Below are 26,989 nucleotides of genomic sequence, written 5' to 3'. Positions count from 1 at the left end.
AATTTCTTTTATGACACAAATATGGTGTTGACACCAAAACCAGGCAGAGCCAAAACAGAGAAAGAAAATTATAGACCAATTTCCCCAATGAATATTGATGCAAAAATCTTAAATAAGATATTAGCAAGGAGATTACAGCAAGTGATCACCAGGATAATACACTATGACCAGGCGGGATTTATACCAGGAATGCAGGGCTGGTTCAACATTAGAAAAACTATTTTTTTTTTTTTTGGCGGGGCAATGGGGGTTAAGTGACTTGCCCAGGGTCACACAGCTAGTAAGTGTCAAGTGTCTGAGGCCGTATTTGAACTCAGGTACTCCTGAATCCAGGGCCGGTGCTTTATCCACTGTGCCACCTAGCCACCCCTAGAAAAACTATTAACACAATCAACCATATCAATAAGAAAACTAACCAAAATCATAAGATTATTTCAATAGATGCAGAGAAATCTTTTGACAAAATTCATGATCAACAAAGTCCAGCAGAAAGAGATAGAAAAAGAAATTCCATTTAAAGTAACGGTAGACAATTTAAAATACTTGGGAGTCTACTTGCCAAGACAAACCCAGGAACTCTATGAACACCATTACAAAACACTTTTCACACAAATCAAATCAGATCTAAATAATTGGAAGGATATCAATTGCTCATGGATAGGCAGAGCTAATATAATAAAAATGACAATTCTACCTAAATTAATTTACTTATTCAGTGCCATACCAATCAGACTACCTAAAAATTATTTTATAGAGCTAGAAAAAATAATAACAAAATTCATCTGGAAAAACAAAAGGTCAAGAATATCAAGGGAAATAATGAAAAAAATGCACAGGAAGGTAGGCTGGCTGTATCAAATCTGAAGCTCTACTATAAAGAGGCAGTCATCAAAACTATCTGGTACTGGCTAAGAAATAGAGTGGAGGATCAATGGAATAGGTTAGGCACAGGAGACACAGTAGTAAATGACTTTAGTAAGGTACTGTTTGATAAACCCAAAGACTCCAGCTTCTGGGATAAGAACTCAGTATTTGACAAAAACTGCTGGGAAAACTAGAAGAGAGTATGGCAGGAACAAGGCATAGACCAACATCTTACACATTATACTAAAATAAGGTCAAAATGGGTACATGATTTAGACATAAAAGGTGATACCATAGGTAAATTAGGAGAGGAAGGAATAGTTTACCTCTCAGATCTTTGGAAAAGAGAACAGTTTATGACCAAACAAGGCAAAATGGATGATTTTGATTACATTAAATTAAAAAAATTTTTGTACAAACAGAAGCAATGCACCCAAAATTAGAAGGGAGGCAGAAAACTGGGAAACAATTTTTATGGCCAGTACTTCTGATAAAGGCCTCATTTCTAAAATATATAGGGAACTAAATCAAATTTATAAGACTCCAAGTCATTCCCCAATTGAGAAATGGTCAAAAGATATGAACAGGCAGTTTTCTGATGAAGAAATCAAAGCTATCTATTGCCATATGAAAAAATGCTTTAAATCACTATTGATTAGAGAGATGCAAATTAAAACAACTCTGAGGTACCACCTGACACCTATCAGATTGGCTAATATGGCAAAAAAAAGGAAAATAATAAATGTTGGAGAAGCTGTAGAAAAATTGGAACACTAATGCATTGTTGGTGGAGGTATGAACTGACCCAACCATTCTGGAGAGCAGTTTGGAACTATGCCCAAAGGGCTATAAAGCTTTGCATACCCTTTGACCCAGTAATACCACTACTAGGTCTGTATCTCAAAGCGATAATAAAAAAGGGAAAAGGAACCACATGTACAAAAATATTTACAGCTGCTCTTTTTGTGGTGGCAAGGAATTGGAAACTGAGGGTAGTTCTTTCCTTAAAATAATAAGCAGTATCTACCTAAAACCATCAGCAAGCATTATATGTAATGGAGATAAGTTAGAGGTATTCCCAATAAGATCAGGGGTAAAACAGGGATGTCCATTATCACCTCTATTATTTAATATTGTACCAGAAATGTTAGTTTTAGCAATCAGAGAAGAAAAAGGAATTAAAGGAATTAGAATAGGCATGGAAGAAACAAAACGATCACTATTGATCACTAATTGGGGAATGGCTGAACAAGTTGTGGTATGTGAATGTAATGGAATACTATTGTGCTGTAAGAAATGATGAGCAGGAGGAGTTCAGGGAAACCTGGAAGGACTTGCATGAATTGATGATGAGTGAGATGAGCAGAACCAGGAGAACATTGTACACAGTATCAACAACATTGTGTGTTGATCAACTGTGATAGACTTGATTCTTCTCAGCAATACAATGGTCCAAGATAGTTCCAAAGGACTCATGTTGGAAAATGCTTTCCACATCCAGAAAAAAAAAGAACTGTTGAATCTGGATGCAGATCAAACCATACTATTTCTATTGTTTTTGTTGTTGTTGTTTTTCTTTTTTTGAGGTTTTTCCTTTTTGCTCTGATTCTTCTCTTTTAACATGACTAATGCAGAAATAGGTTTAATGTTATTGTACATATATAACCTATACCATATTACTTGCTGTCTTGGGGAGGGGTGAGGGAGGGAGAAAAATTTGAAACTAGAAATCTTATAAAAACAAATGTTGAAAGGAAATGGTCTATCCCTGTGGAAGCGGAGAGTGGCCACTGAATCCAGCCCGCCCAGGAAAGGAATCCCTCTCGGGAGGAGAGGTGGTCTCTGGCCTCCGCTAGAAGCCCTTCCAGAAGTCATCCCTGCCTTGGTGGGAAGAGGCCCATTCCACGCTGGGACAGCTCTGGTATGGGGAAGGTTTTCCTGACCTCTGGTCCTCCCACTACACAACAGCCCTTCAAACCCTAGAACACAGCTGTCAGGGCTCCTCTGCATCCTCTTTCCTTTGATTGACCGCCCTACGGCAGGGACTCAAAGTCCTTCCCCATTCTGGCTGCCCCACCTTGGTCCCCTCCAGCTTCCTGACATCCATCTGAACTGGTGGCACCAGGATGGGGCACACGACTGTGGGCAGAGCCCTGGGGGGCCTTCGAGTGCCTGCTCATTCCTGGACACTACACCCCCACACCATCCAACAAGGCCGGCAATTCCTATAGGGCAGCAGGAGAGAAGAGAGAGGTCTTGTCCCTAGTGGAGTGATGGCGGCTCTGCACGAACCAGACCTTGGGCAAGGGTCTGCTCCAGGTGAGAACCAAGGCCTCCTGTCCTAGGGGCCAGAGCAGTGGCCGGCACCCAGGAGCCATGGCCTCACGTGTCTCCCCGGCCAGACGGCTCTTGTTTCTATCATCGTCACATCCTCCCTTTTTCCAAGTAGGACGTCGCGGAGACCAGATCATCAGAGAGTGGGAGGAGCAAACCCTGAGGAAGGAAAACAGCCTGGCGCTCCAACCGCTCCCCAAAGGACCTTTCCTCTGAATCCCCATGGCTTAGCACAGCACCAGGCACTTAACAAGTGCAGGCTTTATAACACAGAACAGCCTCACTGGCTTCTTATCAGAATCTCATGGGCTTAGAGGTGCTCAGCACCACTGCCCACCCAGAACAGCATGTGGGGGGGTGGGGTGTCTCTGAAGTAGAGCTTCAACGGAACCGTAACCCCACACCTTACATTAAAATGGGCCTAAGAGACTGGCGGTCCTGAACCAGGCGCTGCTCACAGACTTTAGGCCTCAAAGCCACGCCCTTGACAAGCCTCCTGCCTGGGGCTGGCTGCTGGGGCCTAAGCAGAGGAGAGGCCAGAAGGCGGCCAGATCTCTAGCAGGGGAGTGCCCAGCTCACGCCCAGATGGTGCTCGCAGGTTTCCATGGTCTTTTCCAGTGATCTCATGGCCTCCCTTTCCTCCTGCTCTCCCTCTGCTCTCTCCTGACCTCTCCTTAGCTGGATTGCCATCCGCATGGGATCACTGACCGTGGGTGCCCCCAAGGCTCCATCCTGGGCCCTGGTTTCTCCTCTCACCAGCCTCATGGCAGGGCCCATCACCGTCCCCTGTAACAATTGGAATAACGCCACCTGCTGGATACTTACTGTAGAGGAGTTCTGCCCATGAAGGGAAGGTCTTTGAGGGCAAGACCAGGAGTCAGGAAGTGACGCGGGCTAGTGGGAGGAGGAAGGAAGAGACTGGCGCTCAGTCTCACGCTCTTTTCCTGGGGACGCTGGCGGAGAAGGGAGCTAGAAATGTGCTCTCCCTTTAATAGATAGGAATCTAGCTCTCTCTCCAAAGGTGGCCTTTTTCGGTTTGGTGAGTTTTTATAAGGAATATAGACTAAGCTTAGACTTAAGACGATTTGTATTGTGTTTCTACTTTCCTATCCTTCTAATCAACATCACCTTGTGACTATCATAACTATAAATAAAAAGGTCTATCTAGAAAACCAAAAGCTGCTTCCATTTACTAGTTTGGGAGATAAATTAAGGGAAAGGTTAAGTAGGGGAGATTTATGATCTAATATCCAATTTTAAATCTCACACCCCACAGAGGTACCGACCAGAGCTACATGCCAGCTCACACTGCCCTTCCTCCTGAGCTCCATTCCCACAACACCCACAGACATCTCAAACCCCACGGTCCAAGTCCTTCTCTTTCCTCCCGATCCACACCCGGTTCTGACGTCCTCCTTCCTATCGTGGGTATCACCAGATTTCTACCCCACCTCAGAGATTCCCCCCCCCCCAATCCAGCCAATCAGTAGTTACCTCTCATCAATTCTACCTCCACAGCTCCCCTGGGCCCAACCCCCTCTCCCCATGGTTCAGACCATCATCCCCTCTCGTCTGGACCCCTGCCCTCACTTCCTCACTGGCCTTGCTGACTCAAGGTTCTCCTCACTCCTTTTAGCTTCTAAAGAACAGGGCTCTGGGGGCAGCTAGGTGGCGCAGTGGATAGAGCACTGGCCCTAGATTCAGGAGGACTTGGGTTCAAATCCGGCCTCAGACACTTGACACTTACCAGCTGTGTGACCCCGGGCAAGTCACTTAACCCTCACTGTCCCCGCCCCCTGAAAAATAAAGAACAGGGCTCACTGTGGTACTTCCTTGTTCCATGAGCCCCAGAGACAACCCCCTTAGCACCTCAGGGCAGGGGCAAATACGCTTCCCTTTGGTCTTTGAAGCGCTTCCTGGTCTGGCTTTGAGCCTCGCTGTACCCTGCTGCCTTGCATGCCAGCCCCAGTCCAGACAAAAAGGTCTCTGAACTGTTCCCCATACAGGCCCTCTCCCTGCCCTCTCTCATGCCTGGAATGTTCTCCATCCCACTTCTGCTACACAGAACGGGGATACCACAAATGACCTGGCATGCAAACTGCATACAGTCATATGTGTACGTGTTGTCTACATACTGCATAGACGTCTATGTGTCTGTGATTTTCTACCCTAGTAGAATGAAGCTCTGGCGGGGAGGGGCAGGGACTGCTTCACTTCTCTCTTGGTCTGCATGGTGCTTAATAAATGCTTGCTGATTGACTGACTGGTTGATCAGAGTAGCCTTGGAAGTCATACAGTGAGCTCACCAGACCTGCCATTCAAACAGCCGATGCCTTCTTCTCTCTCCCTCTCCTTTGTAGGAAAAGGAAGCAGAGGTACTCCTGTCATAAGGTCTAACCTCAAAGCGATTGCCTCTCGGGCACATCCTAAGGTCAACCCAAGTTCAGTGAGATCATCAATTAAGCAAGCCACAGCCAGAGTGCCCAAGTGCCCAGCACCCTGTCTGAGTGCCTGGCACCACAAGAGTGCCAGCACTAGCCTGTGCACAGGTGATGCAGAGACCGAAGCTACATGGCCCCTTCTTCAGGGAGCTCCCTTCTGACTTGTACACAGACGTCACCCAGTATTGTTGGGCGCTATATTGGTGGCTCTTAGAAATGGAAGCTCTGTGAGGGCAGAGATTGACTTTGCTTTTGTATTTCTGGCTTCGGTGCTTGGTGCAGAGCCTGGCATACAATAAGTGCTTAATAAATGTTCATTCATTCAGTTACTTGCAGCCTACTGATTATAGCAGGAAAGTCATGTAATACATTTTGGAAAGACCGTCAAGAAGAAGGGATAAAATGCTCTCTGACTTGAGGCCCAGTGCTCTAACCACTGCACCACCAGCTGCCACATGAATGGACATTAAAAAATGGTTTTAATCTGAATTTTTCCGATGAGTGATTTGAAGCATTTAAACAATTTGTTTTTTGATCATTTGTACATTTCTGGAAAATGATTCCTAGTTTTATTTTGGGGGGGAGTGGCTTTGGTCTTACAGTGTGATGTCAAACACCTTTAGATTTTGGTTGTCCAATTTTTATCAAAGGTGTGTAACCCAAAGATTCCCCCCATCTATTACTTTTCTTCTTATTTTAGCTGCATTGATTTTGTTCATACCAAAAAAATTACTTTTGAAAGGGTATGTGAGAATGCCTTTGATCACACACTGTTCAGTCACAGAATTTCTGATTTTAAACAGTGCTGGTGATAACCCTGAACGCTTTTTCTAGACATGTGTATATGTGAATACGTGACACATCTATGTGGCCTGGAAGGCAGCAGCGGCAGCAAGCCAGGAACGTGATGGAGACAAGGGCCCCGTCTTTTCTTTTCTTCGGAATCCTCCAGAATGCATTGCACACAGGGCTTCAACAGTTGTTGAACTGAATTATGGATGGTACAGAGAGAACAGCTGGTAATGAATGTGGTAACAATTCAGAATCCAACACCCCAGTGTACCTCCAGCCACTCCAGGGGAGAGAATTAGGCAAGATTAACCTTGGAATCGATAAGGGGCATTACTAGAGCTTTCACAGTTCAAAGGTTAAGAAACTCAGGGCCACGCTGGTCCCTGAAGGGGAGCTTTGGTTCCGCCCTCCACCAAAGGGCCAAGCAGGGTTACATCCCTTGGATCCTGATGGGAGGGATGCCACATATGGAACATGTCAAAGCAAAGGTTCTGTTCTCCTTCCTCACTCATTCAGACTCATGGGGTTCTAAGGCCTGAAGAACATAGCTTTAAAGGATGGGTGGACTTAACCCTTTAGAGAGTTCAGCAGGACCGTGCGCACAAGACATGGGGCTTCCTGGTGTCCGGAGATGGCAGGAGGCAGGCTGGGAGCCCCACCCCCCAACGCCAGAGAGCTTTTCAGTTTTCCAAAGGGCTAGGAAAGGTGATTTGATTTCAAAGGCATGCTTCTCATAGCTCCCCACTGGGGAAGTCCAAACAAGAGGGAGCATGAGATGATGCTTGGAAGCATTCTCATTCCAGGATCTCCATCTGGGAGATGAATCCCCTGTGGGGAAGGCCAAGATTTGTCTTCAGCTGCTCTCTCGCAGCCCCGAGTCAAAACAGGAAGGCCGAATCAAGCCGGGCTGCTCAGCGCATCTGCAGCCTCGACTCTGGGAGTCTGCAAGTTGTAGGGCTGTGGGCACCATTAGCCACAGACAGCTCAACCAACTGCAGAAGGACTGCTTTCAAATGAAAACAAAATCCATTGCTACAGGGAGTGCCCCATGAGAAACTTCCGTCAGTGCAGATGGTGACTTCTAGGGCTCAGGGCCTCCACATCATAGTTTGCGGGGAGGGACCCTCGCATTTTACAGCCGAGGAAACGGAGGCCCAGAGAGGGGGCCGGACTTGTCGAGGGCACCTACAGCCAGCGGGTGGCAGCGGGGGCTCTGGAGCCCAGACCCTCCTGACTTCCAAGCTGGTCCTTTGGCTCCAAGACTCATCTGCTTCTCTGCCCACTCCCAGTGCGGTCTGCCGAACTCGACCCTGAGGCTGCCCTTTGGAGATCCCGGCCAGCGGCAAGACCCATGAGGGCACCAGAGCCTGAGGGGACACTACCTCCTCGTAATCACAAGCCAAGGGCGACAACTGCACTCTCATGAAAGAAAAAGGAGCTTTAGTGTTTTCTATGACGAGGTACCCCAGGTATGGGTCACTGTTGGCAGTGGGACCAACATGGCCCGTGGAACAGGGGGCTGACTTCCCTTTGCCAGAGGCAGCCAGGGGGTGCAGTGAGAACAGAGCCTGGGTTCAGATCCAGTCTCAGATATTTACTAGCTGGGTGACCTTTGGCAAGTCAAGAATGGGGATAACAATAGCACCTCAAATGACATAATATTTGTAAAGCATTCAACACACAGTAGGTGCTTAATAAATCCCTCCTCCCTCCCTCCCCTTTTCCTCCCCTCCATTCTCCTTTCTTTCCTTCCTTCTCTCTTTCCCTCTTCTTCCCTTCCCTTCCCTCCTTCCCTCCCTCCCTCCTTTCTTCTCTAGTTGCCCAAATCAGGACATGTTCTGGATGTCATATAGCCAGGCCTAGAAGCCCTCTGGTGGGCCATGTGCCAGAAGCCCTGGTCTGGGCATCAGAGTTCCAAGAATGTGCTGCCCAGCCCCCGCCCCCAGCCTTGGGAGGGATTCCTTGGGCTTTGGTTTCTTTTTTCCCATAAGAGGGGTGACTTCCTAGACTGAGTCTCTCTGGGGGAGACCTCATCACCAACGTCCCTAATGCAGGCAGGGTCCTGGCTCCTCAGATAAAATACGTCCTGCAGACCCCCGGTCACTGCTTGGCTGGCACCCGGCACCCCGAGGACTCTCAGGAGCTGCCCACCGTCTCCTAGACAAGCACACGTTCCTCCCGCCAGGGCTTCAGCCCTCCCTGCTTGGCCTTGGTTCATGCCACCGCCCTTCACACCCTCTGGGTTCTCATCAGGCCTGGGTCACTCTCGGGGCCCCCTTTGGCCTGGGAAGAGGCCTCCCTTGAGAGCCCCATTAGGGAAATGAGGGTAAAGAGGCCGAGATGCTTCTGGAAGTCTGAGCAAATCAGTGTGCTGGCCAGCCTTGCAAAGCCCCAGGCAGAAGCAGGGATGCAGCCAGACTGGGAGCAGATGAGAACCGCATCAGAGGCTTCCCTGAGACTCAGGTCCAGCCCCACCATCTACAGGTCCCCAGCTTTCTCCCCATATCACTCAGCATTTTTTCTGTATGTTGGCTCCCTCCTTGGCATGGGGGAGGGCATGAAAAGAAGGGGACAGGCATTTATTAAGCACCTACTATGTGCTGGGACCTTTACAAATATCACCTCATTTATCCTCACAATAACCTGGCAAGGGAGACGCAGTGATTAGCCCCATTTGACAGATGAGGAAACTGAGGCAAACAGAGGCAAGGTGACTTGCCCAGGATCATCCCGCCAGGAAGTGTCTGAAGCTGAATTTGCTCCCAGGTCCTCCTGACTCCAGAGAGGGCGCTCTGGAGCTGTGGCTATTCTCTTGGATGATGGAGCCATTTCTGCTTTTCTCTCACCAGCCCCTAGCAGGGCTGGGCTTCTTGGGAGGGGGTGTGGGGGGGCTGTGCTGACACAGCAAATGACACCCTGAAACATGTCTAGAGGCACTTAAAACCGTGGAGAAGCCAGGAGGCCAACTCTACACTGACCAGGCATTCTTTCAGTTCAAATTTCCCTATATCAAGTTTGGGTCTAATGATGTATCTCTGTCCTTGAGATGCATTAAAATTGCAGCACAAAACCTGATTAAATGCCACAGGGGTTGAGAGGAAGAAAGAATGGGAACCCATACAAGCATTCTCTGGTGCAGCTGCTTCTGATCTTGCTGGGAGTTCTGCACCAGCTGTGGGCCATCAGCAGGCAGTGTCGGCCGGCCCCGAGATGGCTTTTCCTGTGGCCCACCCTTGCCAGGCCGGGCGGTCCTCCAAAGGGAGGTGCCGAAGGAGGTCGGGAAGGGGCCTGACCAGCAGGGACTCTCACCTGCTAAGCAGCCCACGCAAAGGACGCCCACAGATCTCACACTGAACTAGAGATTTCACAATCTTTGCTCCTCTGATGATGGGAAAACTTACATTCCTTCCAATTTCATGCTTGCCTTGAGTGTGTATGATGATGAGTGAAGGAAAACCCGTTTAATTAGGAAAGATTTAAGTGCCAGACAGAAATCTGAGAAGGTGAGTGAAAGAGGGGGCACCCAGATAAAAGGATACGCATGTACAGAAAAGGTAAATGGGGGCTTCCCCATTTACGGGGCGCTTCCAGTGTGCTGCCCCCCTCCCTAGTGCTTTACGATCATTTCTCATTGGATGAGATATCACTGGGAGGGCATCTGCCGGGTGTCCCAGCAGTGCACGCAGACTTTTGGGACACTCCATAATTCCCGACAGCTCTTTGGCTGGAATGGAAATGGAGGAAGGACAGGGGCCTGGACCACTGGCACCAACACATCGAGGCCACCCAGCCTCCAGCATGGGAAGCAGGGGGAAAGCTGCTCTGACCCTTGCTCTCTGTATGACCTTGGGCAGGTCCTTTCCCCTCCTCTGGAAACAATGGGCTCTGAGGTCCCCTCTGGTTCCAGGATCCTCTGACAAAACCATCGCTTGCCATTTCTAGCAGGGACCGCCCTGGCCGTGTCTGGATCTGTGTTTGAGGGGAAGTGTATTCTTGGGTGGGTCAGTGGCTGACTGTTTCACAGCTGATTCTCCAGCCCCCTCCTTCTCTAACTCACCAACCAGCCTCATGTCCTGCTTTGGGTCCAGTGCCATGGTGGTGGTGCGGTATTTGGCTCTCCAAGCTGAGGACCCAGGTTCAAATGCTGGCTCTGACTCCTAGGCCCTGTACTCTCTCTTTTGCCACCCCCACTGACCATATTCCTGGAGACTTGACTAGAGAAAGAGCACATCCAGATGGGAGCAGATGGAGATGTGTCAAGGGCAAACAGAAGTACCCCAAGAAAGAGAACCTGAGTGTCCAGAGAAGGGACTCCCCAGGTCACCACCGCAAACTTCCAAAGGCTGGGAGACTCAGGGAGTCTCTTGGGGTGGGTGGCTGTGTCTGCTGGACTGGCAGTGATTGGATGGCTGATGATGACACCTGCCAAGAGACACACTGAGCACCAACCAGACACCGCACCAAGGAAAGAAAGCTTTGCGACTCAATGAGGGCACTGACCCCTGAAGCCTGTTAAGAGATACAATGAAGGGGGACTTCACGAGGACTTCACAAAGGGAGTCCAGGGGCCGTGCTATCCCTTTGGCCCATGGGTCCTTATCCATGTGTTTCCTTGTGACTCTCCTATAATCTTGAGCCTAATGCACCCAGAATCCTGCTGTGTGCAAAGGAAGAGCACATCCCTGGTTTGGGGGGATTATTTCTCTTACCCACTGTCCTTGCTATACATGTTTAGTGAATACACTTTCTAAAAGCTAATTAAGATGGCAGCTAGGTGGCGCAGTGGATAAAGGACCGGCCCTGGATTCAGGAGGACCTGAGTTCAAATCTGCCCTCAGACACTTGACACTTATAAGCTGTGACCCTGGGCAAGTCACTTAACCCTCATTGCTCCGCAAACACAAACAAAAAACCCCAAACAAAAAGCTAATTAAGTTTGGCTGATAATCAATGGCAAGTACAATGGGGTCTTGTGAGCAACACTGCTAGAGACCCCAGAAACCCTCAAGGTCACCCCCGAATTCTGAGGACATAATGCTAACTGTCTTCTGGAAACCCGGCTTGCCAGTGCGAGTGGATGCTGGGTGACTGAGCCCAGAGGGGGCGTCACCCATAGGGAGGCACATGCAAGACACGTGTAGGGCAGATGGAAGGTATCCCTAGAAGGGAAAGCAATTACCTGAGGGGAAACAATCATGGCGCCTCAGCTAGTCTCTGGTGCCTGCTCGTGGCTAGGCTGTCTGTGTACGTGGGGCAGTTCAGACACCAAATCAAACCGAGGAGCCCACAGGCTCATCCCGCCTGTGACCTGTGGCACATTCTCTAGTCGTGCTGTTCCTCAGATGAAACTGAAGGGAAACGTCCAAACGACAGGTAAGATCTGACACCGCGCTGCTGAATGCATGAGTCCTGGCACAGGCGGCGGAGAAGGATCTTGGACGAGGTACAAGGAGGAGGGAAGCCTTAAAGCAGATTTCCTTTTCTTTTCTAACCTTCAGTCAGATCCTTGGAGGTCTATTATTTTGTTTGCTTATGTGTTTTAAATCTCCATCTTTGAGCCTTGAGAAAAAACAAGGTGGTGGTGGTGACGGCAACCTGAGCACCTTTTCTGTGTTTGAGGACAAGGGTTAATGACAAACTCCAAGATCTTGTCACATAAAACATTCCCTGATCACCATTTCACACCGCGGAGCACACAAGCTGTCCATTGCTGAATGTTAAGCCCTCCACCCCCCGGGAAGAAAATCTAAAGACTGTTCATAAAAGTGACTGATGCCAGTGATTTCTGGGGCTCCCAACTGTCCACCTCAACACCACCCACTGTGCGTGCCCAGGTCAGTTTTAGGTGACACAAGCCTTATACATACACAGGTCCTTCTCATTCACGCTCTCAACGGACAGCTACAAACCTATCTGATGGCGGAGTTCTGCCTGATATGAGGAACTGTGCAATAAATCTGGAAAATAACTTGCAGCTTCCTCTGAAGGGTGTCCCATACTTAGCCCAGGTCCAACACTGGGAGGGAGGCAGGAAGAATGACCCAAGAAATTCACAGGAAGCAGCTTCTACCAGGGGAGCTGGCTATACAAATCCATGGTCTCAGGTATTCCTCCCATCAAGCCTCCCTTTCCTCTCTCACTGCCTCAGGGCCCAGCATCCTCCCAGTCCCCCAGGCCCAGACCCTAGGAGTCATCCTGGACTCCTCACTATCTCTCACCCCCCATCACCAAGTTGGTGCCAAGGCCCATCAATGTCATCTCTGCATCCAATTCACCTCTGCAGCACCTCTTGCCCATTTCACCTTTGCAACATCTCACGTTGATTTCACCTCTGCAGCACCTCTTGCCCATTTCACCTTTGCAACATCTCACATTGATTTCACCTCTGCAGCATCTCACGTTGATTTCACCTCTGCAGCACCTCTTGCCCATTTCACCTTTGCAACATCTCTGCACCAATTTCACTACAGATACTCTTTTTTCTCTGACACTGCCCCCACCATGGTGTAGGCCACCATCCCCTCACACCTGGACAATTGCAGTAGAAGCAGAGGGTCTGCCTGCCTCAAGTTTCTCTCTGCTTCAAGCCTGCTTCCATTCAGCCACTAAAGGGATTTCCCTAAAGTCAAGGTGAGGCCATGTCGCCCCCCTCCTCAATAAACTCCAGTAGCTCCCAGTTATCTCCTCTGCGTGACATTTAAGGCTCTTCATAACTGTCCCCCACCTTTCCAGCCTCCTTACACCTTCCATCATCCCTCCACGTGCTCTGTGGCCTCTAGGCCACCCCTCGCACATCCCGCTCTGTATCCCATCTTGGTACCTCTGCACAGGCTCGTCCCCACGGCCACAAGGCTCTCTCTCCTCCCTTTCAGTTCTGGGCATCGATAACTTCTTTTGAATCTTAGCTCAAATGCCACCTGCTGCAGGAGACCTTACCGGTCCCTGGGTGGGCAGCAGTGTCTTCTATTCTACTGTTACCTTGTATCTGCATGGGATACAGAGTTACCTTGTATAGACTTGTGTGTCACTGACACCCAGTTATTGACATGTCACCCCCATTAGTACAATCATCATAGCTAGCATTTTTTATAGAGCTTTAAGGTTTGCAAAGCACTTTGCATATGATCCTTGCAACAAGCCTGGGAGATAGCTAGATGCTACTGTTACCCCACTTTACATCGGAAGAAACTGAGGTAGATAGAGGTGAAGGGACTTGCTCAGGGTCATACAGTTAATCAGTGCCCGAGGTCACATTTAGACTCAGGTCTTCTTGACTCCAGGCCCAGTGTTTTTGCCTGTCTCTGTATCCCCAGTTCTTAGCACAGTGACTGGTACATGGTAGGTGCCTAATAAATGCTTGTTGACTAACTGCTCCTCCCCCCAAGTTTTATACTTCTTTTGATGAATTCTCTTGAAATTTTGTCCTCCCATATAAGTGGGGCTAGAGCCCTCCACCATTCTCATCCTATCCTCACTAACTCAGTGCTTTTGCTCATGCTCTGGCCCAGGCTTGGGAAACGATCCTCCCCCCAACTCAGTTGCCCCTTTCTTCAAGAAGTCTCTCCCTTGCTCAAAATTATTCTGAAGGTTTTATGGCTGACTTTTTGTGTTTACATTAGTCATTTCCTGACATTAGCCCCATGCCCCAATGAATTCTTCCTTGCAACAAAGGAAAACATTTTAGCAAAAGTGTCCAGCAGAGCAACCTCTTCGGGCATTGCATGCCACATTCCACACCCATGGTGCCCCACCCCTCTCCTGGGAGAAAGCAGGAAAGTCCGCATACAACTGCTGGACATTATTAGGTCTCATGGCCAAAACCATCCTCTTGGTGACCAGCACATCCCGGGCTCTCCATCCGCCCACCTGCCACCTCTGGGCAGGCCTTCCTCACCTCTCTTCTAAACCAGGCCAACCATGATGCAGCTGAATTCCCACCTTGTTGGGGAGGGCTTTCCAGGTTCTCCCCCGCCCCCTACTGCTAGTGCCCCCCCTTACTCTGTATGTGTCTTCTATGCCCAGCATGTGCACATGTTGTCTCCCCTATTAGACGGGGAGTTTCTGGAGGCTAGGGACTGTGCTTTCACCTTTTGTATGCTCAATGCTTAGCACAGTGCCAGGCATGCAGTAAGTGTTTAATAAATGCTTGCTACCAGATCAGCTGTTCGGTTTATACACAAATGCACAAAGGATGAGTGATAAGCAAGGAGAATTAGAAACGTGAGGCAACCAATGGCCCTCATAGCTACTACTGAGATTTGGGCGAGTGGGACCCATGATTAGGGGTAAGCGATTTGAGAGGTCCAGAATAAATTAACCACTGGGGGCAGGGAGGCAGATGGGGACAGAGATCACCAGAGGGACAAACAGAAGTGGCATTGTCATCAAAGGATGCCAGGGGCCACCTGAACCAGGAGAGCAAAGAGATGATGGCCGAGCCAGGCAAGGAAGGATAATGCTGCAGCACTGGGGGAGCTTCAGTTATCCAGACCATGGCCCGAAGCAAAGGCTCAGTGGTTGGTCTGACTCGCCGAGTCAGCACAGGAGCCCAAGGAGGAGGGTGGAGGGATCCTGGCTCAGCTGCTTCCTGGTGGGCTCTGGGGTTCAAGTCCTTATCTACAAAGTAGTGTTGGCTAAGATGCTCTTGCTCAGGCTGGGGCAGGCTGCGGGGTCTGGACTAGGGAGGGATGATAGCCAGTCATGGCAGCCCCCTTGACGAGTCACAAGGAAATAGCTTCTGCTGCTCTCAGGGGTTTACCAGAGCTACGAGCAAGGCCTCTGATCAGACACTGAGACTGGCCTGAGGACCTGGGTGTCTGCCCTGGGGAGAGCAGGGACCCTCTCAAGGGTTCAGGAGACAGGGGGAGAGCGATGGGCCCTGCAGGCCGCCCTGCCCCATTACCACCCTGCCACCAGCCTGGTCACTGCAGGCTCCCCAAAGGAATAAACTGCCACCATCTCTGGTGACACGAGAAAGAAGGCCTATGTAGGCCTAGGAAAGAATCTTTTTATGCAAATAGAGCTAATGTGCCTTTGCTGGAAGCCCACTTTTAACCTTACAGTCAGTCAGTCAGTCATTCAGCATTTATTAAGTGCCTGCCATGTGCCGGGTGGCTACGTGGCACAGTAGATTGAGCACGAGGACTGAAGTCAGAAAGACTCACTTTCCTGAATTCAAATCTGGCCTCAGACACTTATTAGTCAGGTGACCCTCACCAAGCCACTTTACCCTGTCTGCTTCAGTTTGCTCATGTGGAAGGATCCACGACTGGCCCAGGCAAGAAGTCCCTTTTCAGACACAAGTCACAGCCTCCACAACTCAGTAGATGGTCTGCCCTGGCTGCCCCGGGCCGGAGCGGGCCTCACCCCATGGCCAGCTGGGTGCCAAGGCTCTCCCAGCTTTGGTGGGCTGAGCCTGGGGTCAGTACTTGAGGTCCATCCAGCCTGGCCAGACCTCCCCTGAGAACACGGGGTCGGATGTAAGCGTGTCCTTCTCCCCCATCAGCCACAATGTGACAACTCAAGCTGAGCACCCACTTTAGAAAGTGGCTGTAACTGCTCAGATCTCCCGCGATGGCATCTCATCCTGGCACCACTGATGGGACTGTGTTCGTTAAGCCTGAAGCCCTATAATTCAGGATACAACTGGTTAACTCTCCAGGCTGGATCCCGCTAACCCAACAGGCTGACTTTTTTCAATCAGCCGTAATTGGCACATCTGCAGACAGGAAATCCTCCACCGGCTAAGTTTCCCAGTCTATTATCTGGGACACCTGGTGTGGGTGTGTTGATATAGGGAAAAACAATGAATCACAACCCAACTACACTTCAATTAAGCAGCTTCAACTGTTAATGTGCTTAATCCATAAGGGTTGAGTGAGAACAGAGAGAAACAGGACGGCAGTTGGCCGTTTTCAGCTGATAAAAAAGGCCTCATTCTCTGCAATCCAGGTTGGGGCGGCAGCAGGGAAACAAGTGCCCAAAGCCAAGTGTGGGTATGGAGGCCAAGGTGCACCAGACAAGAGGGGCATGCACAGCCCCCAGCTAGGACCACCCATTGATCTGGGAAGGGGGGTATCTCATCCAATGTCTGTTTGTTTGTTTGTGAGGCCCAGGGTCACGCAGCTAGTCAGTGTCAAGTGTCTGAGGCTGGATTTAAACTCGGGTCCTCTTTACTCCCGGGCTGGTGCTCTATCCACTGCGCCACCTCATCCAGTACCTTTTAAATCCACCATGGGCTGGAAAGCCTAGACGTGAGGGCCTGTAGCAGACTGCGTCTGTGGCAGGAGCTAGCATGGGCACCGTGGGGAACTTCCATCATGTGAACCTTGGGTATCTGTCTGGGGAAGGAGCTTATTCTTAGTCATCTGGCAGCAAATGGCTCTGTTAGGGAGTGTGTGGCATGAGAGGCCCGGGCATCAAGGGGCTTTGGTGTTCTTGCCAGGTGAAGCTCCCTCTCCTCTCCTCTCTGGGGCTCCTGGACTCTCCATTCAGCACGTCACCTCCCTGTCTGTTGGAATGTGGGGGCCCCTTGGGGGTCACTTCTGCCTCGGTACTTACTGAAGGATGGCTTCTCCAACAGTTCATCCCCACCTCCAGCCAATGGCAAGGCCCTCCAAAGGAGGCCCGAGGAAGTCATTTCTGCTTCAAACAGGAAATGGCCCTCGGCTATTTCTGAACCAATGCCCTATGAAGAAGTGTGAAGCCTTGGTCTCCAGGGACAGTCGGCCCTCCTTGGGAGTCGGTGGCCTCCTCTCTCCTGTGCCCTCACCATGTGGGCGCTGGACCCCCTGGCCTCTCGGACTCCCCGACTCCAGTGCCTGCCCCACAAGGGAAGGGCCACCATGTGCGGCTGGTGTAGAGTAAGGTGAGGCCTGGACACCGCGGAGCTCTCCTTCCCTAGAACACCCACTGGGTCTGTAGCGTCAACACGCATGGCTGGGGCTCCCCTACTCTATGTTGCGTGGTGTGAATGTCAAGGTGCAGACGGTTCTTCTCAGAAAGGCCCTAACTGGCCTGTACGTCAACAACAGGCTCATTCCTCCTGCCACTGGCCAAGCAGAGCAAGGCAGTGAAGGTGGGTGACGCGCCACCACAGATGGGCTTGCCTGCCCGCTCCTCATAGCCATCCTGAGAACCTCCCCCCAAGGGGGCCTGCCCAGAGCCAGCCATAGGCCCGAGCCACCGTCTGCACCCAGCGAAGCCCCATTTCTGACATTCGCTCAAGGGCAAAAGACAAATAACACCACAGGAGGAGGCGTCCCGCCCGGCCCCACTGGGTCATTCCCACCGACATAGGAAACTTGACGGGCCAAGAGAAGTGTGATGGACGAATGAAGGCGCGGGACGAGGTTTCTTCAAGAACCAACCTGGATTTCTCTGGGGAAAATCTCAGCCCCTATTCGTGGCCAGTCTGCCCTGGGGCAGGCTCCCCTGCCTTTGGATGCCATGAGCCCAGGCACAGTGGCTGTATGGGGGGATTGAACACGGGCCTTGGGGTCAGATCTTGCCTCAGATTTACTAGCTGTGGGGCCCTGGGCAAATCACTTCATCTGTGTGCCTCAGTTTCCTTTACTGTAAAATGGAGATTGCCAATGGCACCCCCCTCCCACAGCTGCTGTGGGAATCATATGGTAACCTCTGTGCCTGGCACACAGTAGGGACTTCAGACGCTTGTTTCCTCCCCCTTCTGAGGCCCCTTCCAGCCTGAAATCTGATCCAAGGAGCGCTGAAAAGAAACCCTAAATATTGAGAATGAGACGGAGGATTTCCACGGGAACGTTTAACATGGAAATGGCTTCCCATCACACTAACGGCGGGGGGCGGCTTCTGTGACTGCTATGTCAGGGCCCCCTGGTGAGGAGCCTCCCTCCGCCCAGGGAAGCTCAGCCCCTCCTCCCCAACTTCGGGACGGAGCTTGTTGCCCCAAGGGGCCCCAGAGCCAGCAGGTGTCAGAAACCCGGGGCTTCTTGGCCCCCAGGCTGGCTCCCTCTCCAATGGGTCGGGCTGCCTGGGCCAAGAACAACGGAGGCTCTTTGGATCCGTGGGCCCTGTGAGGTGGGAAGGGCCAATAGGACTTCAGTTTTAGAGAAATAGGAAATGGGCTCAGAGAGGGCGAGTCATTTGTGCATGGTCACACAGTGAATGCGTCAGTCGAGCACTTGAAACCCAGGGCCTGGCATCCAAGTCCAGCATGCTCCCCCCTCCCCCTCACTCCCCTTCTATCTGCCTTGGTGCTGAGCCACTTCTTAGGTAACTTCTGGGCAATAGTCCCCTTGAATTGGTTATGGTCCCCCAGGCCTCTCTGGCCAACCAGCTCCAGTCACCCTGACCTGCAGGGCTATCCTTTCCAGGGCCTGTAACCAGCCCCCAGCCATGGGCTCACTATCTGAATCCCCAAGTCCCTGATGAGCGCCATTAAGGAGCCCCAGCTCCAGCTGGAGCCCTGGAGTTGCCTGATCCCAAAGCTGGGCTGAGCCCCCTCCCCACTCCGGCCCACCTCAGGCATGAATGAATGACTCAGGCCCCACCATGCCCGGGTCTCCCCCAGCCTCATGCAGACAGCAACAAGCTCTTCCCTAAACCATGCCGGTGACTGCACCACCCTTAGAGATGTTCACAAATTGGCTAAGCGGACGTGCCACTGCCTGGCAAGGCCCCAAGGTTTCTCTGGGGCTCGGTGGCCTCCCAGCATTGGTCTTTCCAAGGCCAGTCTTTAACAAGGCAGCCCCGCCCACCTCCCGAGACACCGGGGGAGCCACCGTCCGGGACTCTGTCCTCCCCCTCCAACCAGGCCCTTCTACTCTTGCAACAATGACAGTCCTCTGGTGACACAACCGCCGGTGCATCTGGGCAAGATGGAGGCTGGGACCGCATCTCACAGCCAAAGACCGCGGCGATGGTGCAGCGCGAGATAGTAACACTGCATCCCGGAGGGGCTGGACTCCCGACCTCTGACTTCTGTCAGTCTTTCGCTTCATGGGAAAGAGGCTCACAAGCAAGCGCCCGAGTCCCAAGGATCTTGGCCATCAGCTGGACAAGGCCAATGACAGAGACTGGAGCCCAGGGGACTGGGGAGGAATGCTGGCCTGGCTTGGAGGCAGAGAGCTTGGCCCAGTCTGTTTCCTTCCACAGACCCTTCTGAGCTCCGACATCCTATGGTCCATCCAGCTCTGACTGTCTAGGATTCTCCAAGGTTCACGTCAGACAGAAGGACATGCTTTTTAAGACCTGGGGATGCTCAGCAGATAAGCTCTGGGGAGAGGGACGTGATTCCTGCCTTCAAACAGTGGAGGCACCTCCCACCCAGAGGAGGTATTAGCCTTGGTCCGGCTAGTGCTGGGAGGCAGAAGACAGACCAGTGGGTGGAAGCTACAGGGACGCAGACAGGTCTAACTATCAGAGTTACTCCAAGCAGCCACTGACCATGCTGACAGGTAGTGAGTTCCCCATCACCAGTGGTCTTCAAGCAGAGGACGTGTCAGGCGCTTAGAAGAGGATCAGCCTCAGCAGTCTCTGATTCTATGAGATGCTACTGTCCCTTTCTTTTTTGCTTTTAAATAATACTTTACCCTCTCAATTACATATTAAAACAATTTTTAACATTTAAAAAAAATTTTGAGTTCCAAATTCTGACCCTCCTCCTTCCCTCCCTGAAGTGGTGAGCAATCTGATATAGGTTATACATGTGGAGTCGCTAGGTGGCACAGTGGATAAAGTTCTGGCCCTGGATTCAGGAGGACATGAGTTCAAATCCAGCCTCAGACACTTGACACTAGTTGTGTGACCCTGGGCAAGTCACTTAACCCTCATTGCCTCCCAAAAGGTTATACATGTGCAATCATGTAAAACATTTTCATATTAGTCATTTTGTATAAGAAGACTCAAACAAAAAAGGAAAGGAAGGAAGTGAAAAATAGCATGCTTGAAATACCTTTCATGTGATTGATTGTACATATATAACCTATACCAGACTGCTTTCTGTCTTGGGGAAGAGGGAAGGAAGGGAGGGAGGGAGAAAAAAAATTGGAACTAAAAATCTTATGAAAACAAATGTTGAAAACTCTCTTTACATGTAACTGGAAAATAATAAAATCCTCTTATGATAAAAAACAACAACAAAAAAAAAAAAAGGAAAAAAGAAAAATAGCGTGACTTAAGAGACTATTTTTCTAAAGACATCACTCTGTAAAGCACCCAGGGTATGACAGGGAGCTCACTACCACCCAGGCACCTCTGCGACCCAGCATGCCTCTTACACAGGGTGCCACCTGCCCTTGCCCGGCCTGGAAAGGCCCAGCTGGGCCATGATGGAAAGCGAGACACAGAGAGGGGCAGCCCATGCGACTGCACTTCTACACGACGCAAACTTACCTACGGCCCACATGACTGTGTCGAAAATGCTCGCCTCTTCTCTGCCCTCCTCGTGGTTGGTCCAGGTGGCTCGGAGGCGGTTATCCTCAAGCTTTTCCAATTTTTTCATCGTGCAGTGCTTCAGAAACTTTGTGCCATGGGCCTCCATGTAGTCGGTCACCAACAGAGCCATTTGCTGGAAAGAAAAAGCCACAAATGTTAATATGGGAAGATACTTCTTCAGCTGTGTGTGTGCGCACGCATGCCAACCTCCAGACCCAGGCCTCAGCTGTGCACTGTCTTGAGCCTGCACTGTCGAGGGAAGCACGCTGTGGGCCCTTAACTGTCTGAAAACAGCTTGGATTCATTCATTGGGCACAAAGGCACTACGAGTTTTGTGTACCCTAAGAGGGTCCTGCCAGGTGGGGCCCGCTAGCTTGAGGCCATGGGTCCTAAGCCTATTGGACTCAGAACAGTCCAGAAGGAGAGCACTGAAGAAGCCCCGCCCCCCCACTTTGAGAAGGGAGCCCCAGGTAAATGGAGGAATGGGCTGGGGGCGGGAGGGGGGTGCTTTCCAGAGGGAGGCCTAAGGCCCCCAAAGCCCGCTGGGAGCTAGCTTCAGTGAGGGCAGGCGGCCACTCTAGACAGGGTCGGTGGAGATACAAACCCCTGCTCTTAACTACCACTGGCCATTCCACGGGTCTTATCTTGGACTTCTGAGCCTTGTTCTTTGCAATCAAGCCTCAGGCCCTGTGTCTCCCGGGAGGCAGGGCCTGGGACAGAATCTGGGCTCTGCCATTTACTTCCTTCCCCTCCTTCAGCCTCAGTTTCTCTATCTGTAAACAAGTGCATTGGGATGCCAAGAAGTTTATGGCCCTTCCCTTCCAGGTCTAGCTCTGGCTCTATCAGTAGGCACTGTCCCCTCTTTTGTAGTGTGCCCCTGAGTTAGGCAACAAGCATTTTGGAGGACCTGCTCTGTGCAAAGCACTTGGATCCCTGATCTATATAAAGGCAAAAACACAGGTCTTTGCTCCCCAAGGGGCTCATACTCTGATGAGGGAGAAAACATACTCCAAGAACTCCAAGGGGATCACTGGCTCAGCTGCACTGAAGCACTGGTTAAGGACTCACTGTAAGCTTGAACTTATTGCAAGCTTGGAAAGAATTCCAAGTGTCCTCTTTATTTTATTTTATTTTATTTTATTTTTTGGTGAGGCAATTGGGGTTAAGTGACTTGCCCAGGGTCACAGAGCTAGTAAGTATTAAGTGTCTGAGGCCGGATTCCAAGTGTCCTCTTAAAAGTATCAGATCCAACCATCCTAGGGAAGTAGGTCCAAAGGGCTTTAAAACTGCATACCCTTTGACTCAGCAATACCGCTGCTAGGTCTGTATCCCAAAGAGATCAAAGAAAAAGGAAACATACCTACTTGTGCAAAAATACTTAAAGCAGCTCTTTGTGGTGGCAAAGAACTGGAAATTGAGGTGATGCTTATTAACTGGGGAATGGTTGAGCAAGCTGTGGTATATGATGGTGATGGAATACTATTGAGCTCTAAGAAATGACAAGTAGGAGGACTTCAGAAAGGTCTGGAAAGACTAATATGAACTGATGCAAAGTGAAGTGAGCAGAACCAGGAGAACACTGTGCACAGTAACATCAACATTGTAACAAGGCTCAACTGTAAAAGACTCTGCTACTCTGATCAAGACAATGATCCATGATAATTACAAAAGACCCTTGGGGGCAGCTAGGTGGCACAGTGGATAAAGCACCGGCCCTGGATTCAGGAGGACCTGTGTTCAGATCCAGCCTCAGACACTTGACACTTATTAGCTGTGTGACCCTGGGCAAGTCACTTAACCCGCATTGCCCCACAAACCAAAACAAAACAAAGGACCCTTGATGGCATCTGCTATCCACCTCTTGGGATAGATCTGATGGACTCTGGGTGCAAAACAAACCACATATTTTCCCTGTCTTTTCTTTGGCCACACGGCTAATGTGGAAATGTTTTGTATCCCTTCACATGTATAATGGGTATCATATTTCTTGCCTTCCCTAGGGGTGGGAGATTTGGAACTTAAAATAAAAATGTAAAAAAGCTAAGTCTCCTGAGATCTGCTCACACTTGGGACATATCTATTCCTCCCCCACTCCCTGTCTGTCTGTTCTATGACTTTTAAAAGTCTGACTTGCAGCGTTTGGCATACAGCAGGTGTTTACTAAATGCTACTGGTCTGTGGCTTCCCCATCTTCAAAAAATGCTCCCTTGATTTGTCCATTCCCGTGAGCTGCTGGCCCTGATAAATCCTTTCCTTTGTGGCCAAACTCCTCGAGAAAGGTATCTGCCTTTGGTGCTTCCACTTTCTCTCCTCTCTTCTAATCCCTCTGGAGTCTGCCTTCTGATCTTATTCTTCCACCAACACGGCTCTATACCCAATAGCCTCTTCTCAGTCCTCCTTCTCCGTGGCCTCTGCAGCCTCAGACACTGTCTGTCACCCTCTCCTCCTTGGCCTTCTCTTCTCTCTGGGTTTCTGGGACACAGTCCTAGCCTGGCTCTCCCCTCCCTCTCTGACGGCTCCTCCTGTGCCTCCTTTGCTGGATCCCCTCCGGATCATAGCCTCTCACCATAGGTGTCCCTCAGGGTTCCATCCCCGCCCTCTTCTCTTCTCCTAGGCTACTCCAGGTCTAGTCTTTGTCCTGGGCGGCACACAGCCTTGGGGACATCTCCAATTCCATGTCCCGGAGGCCTCAGTGTGTCCAAGGCAGAGCTCTCCATCCACTCCCCCCCCCCCCCAGACCCGCCTCTCTTCCTGTCAGGAGCCGCCACTAGTCTGGCCTGTCATTTCTGCCTTCACATTTCTCCTCTCCTCCCGCAGCCCCGACCCGTCCCCTCACCCCAGGACTGAGCCTCTCCCCCACCCAGGCCATCCTCTACTCAGTGGTTACACTGATCTTTCTAAAGCAGGCCTGGCCAGGTCATTTCCCATGACTCCCAGGACCAGATCAAACCCTCGGTGTGGCACCGAGAGCCTGTCACACCCTGGGCCCTTCTAGCTGCCCATACCTGTGTCTGTCCTGGCCGTCTGCAGGATTGGAAGGCCTCCCCCTCCTGGCTTCTCTGGCTTCTGCTGGGTCTCAACTCAGGTGCTCCCATCCATACGAGGCCTTTCCCAGGCTCACCCGAGCCTGCCCTCGGACTTCCTCCCATCTATGGTCTCTATTTCGTTTGCAGGTCATCTCCCCCAATAGACAGGGAGTGCCTTGAGGGGAGGGCAGCTCTTGCCTTCCTCTGGACCCTGGTGCTTAGCACAGGGCCTGGCACCTGGTCAGCGCTTAATCAATGCTGACCGACTGGACTGCACGGGGGCCTCCCTTTGGCTCATGTGCCCCAGCTTGGTTCCTTCTTCTCGTTTTCTAGGGTCCTAGAGTCAGCCTCGTGTGGGCAGCCGAGGGCTGGGGGGGTCTCTGCCACTCACCACTTCCCCACCATAAGCCCCGGTTTCCCGGGGTGACCAGGGTGCCACAGTCCTCGCCTTCCCTGCTGCATGGGGTGCTTGTGGGGACAGGCCTGGGCCATACAAATGTGTGCATCTCCACGGTGCCAGGCAGCAGAGAGCTCACAGCCCCCCGACCCAGCTGGTGGAGAAGCTGCACCACACTCACTTTTCCAGGATCTGCGAGGGTGTGGTCTGTGCTCACAATAACACCGTTTGGCCCTGTGGATGCACACCTGCGCAGGGTCACACACAGACCAAGACCAGAAGCCCAATCCCCTCATGTGCAGATGAATAAACTGAGGCCCAGAGATGGGAAGGAACTGGCTACAGGACACACAGCTAGGAGTGTCTGAGGCGGGATTTGAACTCAGTGCTTCCGGCCTCCATTGTGGTATGTGATCTTGCTCCTCCAAGCACACACTCAGCTATAGAAGGGCCCTCAGGAGTCATGGAGCCAACGCTGCCTGAGACAGGAATCCCTGGTGCACAACTGTGCCAGTGATGGCCAGATCTCCATGTCATCAGACATGGTGTGAAGGCACCCCCGGGCATGACCAAGCGGCCTGCGCCCACATGCCGCTCCTTCCTGGCTCTCATGGGGGGGTCTGGATCCCACAGCCTCAAGCTTTAAAAGTCCTCCCCTGGGCAGGAGATGCTAAGCCTGGGGGGCGGCTCCTCAGGAGGCCCCCAGCCCTCTGGGGTCCCTAGGGTGCCCCATGACCACTAGGGCACCAAGCAGTGCCGGACCAGGGAGCCGCACCAACGTCTACCTGGTCAAAGCCTCGCAGTGGGATGCTTCTCATCATGACGGTGGCATCCAGGCCAAGGCCGGTGAGGAATCCCGCGCACTCCAAGGACACGTCTGGGAAGGGGGCGACTCAAGGAAAGAACAGAGAAGTGACAGTAACTGGTGCTCACCCAGCCCTCTGGAGACATGACTGCCTTTGATCCTCACACATACAACCCTGGGAGGGAGGGGCTGTTATTAGTCCCATTTTATAGACGAGGAAACTGAGGCTGAGGGGTTCAGTGACAAATCCGGCTCAGACAGAGAACCTGTCTGAGGCAGGATTTGAACTCGGATCTTTCTGACCCCAGGCCCAGTGCTGTGCATCACCCCCAGAGCAGGGTAGAAGGCCCTTCGGGACCCCTCTGAACAGGGATCCCTGCTGGGACCCCCTGACGAGCAGGCACCTGGACTCCCCGCAGCAGCCTGCAGGGATGGGCCTTCCCTTCCTCTCTGGGATGATCCCTCCCGGAGGTCTTAGGCCCCACTGCCCTCTGCTAGGCTTGCCAGGCCCTGCCTCCCCGAGCCGTTCCCTTGAGCTCTTCAGGGAGTGAGTGCCCGGGCCCCACTGGGATCCCAGGCCTCCGGCAATGCTCCCTGCCATTCCGGGCCTGCCTCCTGCTGCACCTCAGTCCTCTCTGCACAAGTGGAGGCCCAGGCTCCTTGGGGTGCCCTTCAAGGACATGGCCCTGGCTGGCAGGGCCTCTCAGGAGACGCTGCTCATCACCTGTCCCAGGCATCACTAACCAAGCCCCCTGCCCACCTCTCCCCCAGGCCGTCGTACTTCCCTCCCCACTTCTAACTGGGCCGCACCAGTCTGTGGGCAGATCTGAGCTTGGGGAGACTGGGTTAGAGCCCCGCAGCTGTGTCCCACTGCCCGGGTGACCCCAGACAAGGCCTTCCTCCTCCCTGGGCATCTGCTGCCAAATAAGGGGCATGACCAGGGTGCTCCACACAGTCACTGCCAGTCCTAAACCTCCACTCCTGGACCTGGGCACGGCCCCTCAAGGAAGAGCCAGTGGAGGGGGGTGCTGCCTCTAAGTCCGACCTCTATGGGCAGAGCAGAGGGTCACCTTTGTTCCTGCAACATTGAGAGGAGTCCCGGCAGCCCCACACATCGTCAGAAGACCCAAGATACACACGCTCTTTCCCCCAGCCCACCCAAGCTGCTGGGCGCCTGAACACGAGGTCAAGGGCCTGGGACTACTCGCCCAGGACAGCGTGACTAGACTCCCTGAGATAGGTGACGGGCAGGAAGAACCATTCGGAATAAAGAGGGGTTTCTACACACGCTATGTGTGCGTACACACGTACATACAATGCACACACACCCCTGTGTGCACACACAGGGCACAACACCCCCGTACACTCACACACATACACCCTTCCATCCCTGCACACACACATGCACACCAACAGCCAGAATAGCAATCATCGTCATAAGCCGTCTGTCTCCGCACGTGTAAAGGATACAGCTGGCTCCAACCACCAGCCTGTAAAGGAAATGAAAAGAGCAAATGACTTAAGTGGGTCCTCCACATTCCCACCGCCCAAAGCCCGCCCGTCATTCTGCGTGTGGTGAGACTCTCAGGCTGGACGGCGAGAGGGGCGTACGAGTCAGGCTTCACCGTGGACACTTTGTCAGGACGGTCCCAAGTCAGGGGCTCCCCTTCTCTCGGGCCCGATCTGCCGGGCGTATGAAGAACTCCTCACAGGCCGCCGCTCAGCGGGCGGCCGACCTTCTGAGACAGCAGCCAGCCAACTGGGGGCCACCAGCCTCACACCAGGTTTCCAGGCTTGGCCGGCCGATCTCTGGGAACCAGCATCCCCTCAACCCCTGAGGAGGGCGTCAGAGGAGGCCTCTGACTGATGCAGAGAAAGTCTGTCTGTGAAACCTGAAAACAACATGGCAGCAGCC

At 51.7% G+C, this 26,989-nt stretch overlaps 1 protein-coding gene across 13 annotated transcripts in view; it reads right to left on the bottom strand.

Annotated features, from left to right (window-relative positions):
- Nucleotides 1–26,989, bottom strand: part of TXNRD2 (thioredoxin reductase 2) — a 90,826-nt gene that overhangs the window by 29,606 nt on the left and 34,231 nt on the right. For all 13 annotated transcript variants that reach the window (XM_043987727.1, XM_043987668.1, XM_043987661.1 and 10 more), the window contains 3 exons: nt 26,545–26,564; nt 25,055–25,146; nt 20,805–20,979 (listed from right to left, as the gene is read on the bottom strand). In XM_043987727.1, the coding sequence (XP_043843662.1) occupies nt 20,805–20,979; nt 25,055–25,146; nt 26,545–26,564 (287 nt within the window). The remainder of the gene's footprint in view (nt 1–20,804; nt 20,980–25,054; nt 25,147–26,544; nt 26,565–26,989) is intronic.

Source organism: Dromiciops gliroides, chromosome 1, assembly GCF_019393635.1.
Source record: "Dromiciops gliroides isolate mDroGli1 chromosome 1, mDroGli1.pri, whole genome shotgun sequence".
Classification (NCBI taxonomy): domain Eukaryota; kingdom Metazoa; phylum Chordata; class Mammalia; order Microbiotheria; family Microbiotheriidae; genus Dromiciops; species Dromiciops gliroides.
This window is presented reverse-complemented; position numbering and strand designations above follow the sequence as displayed.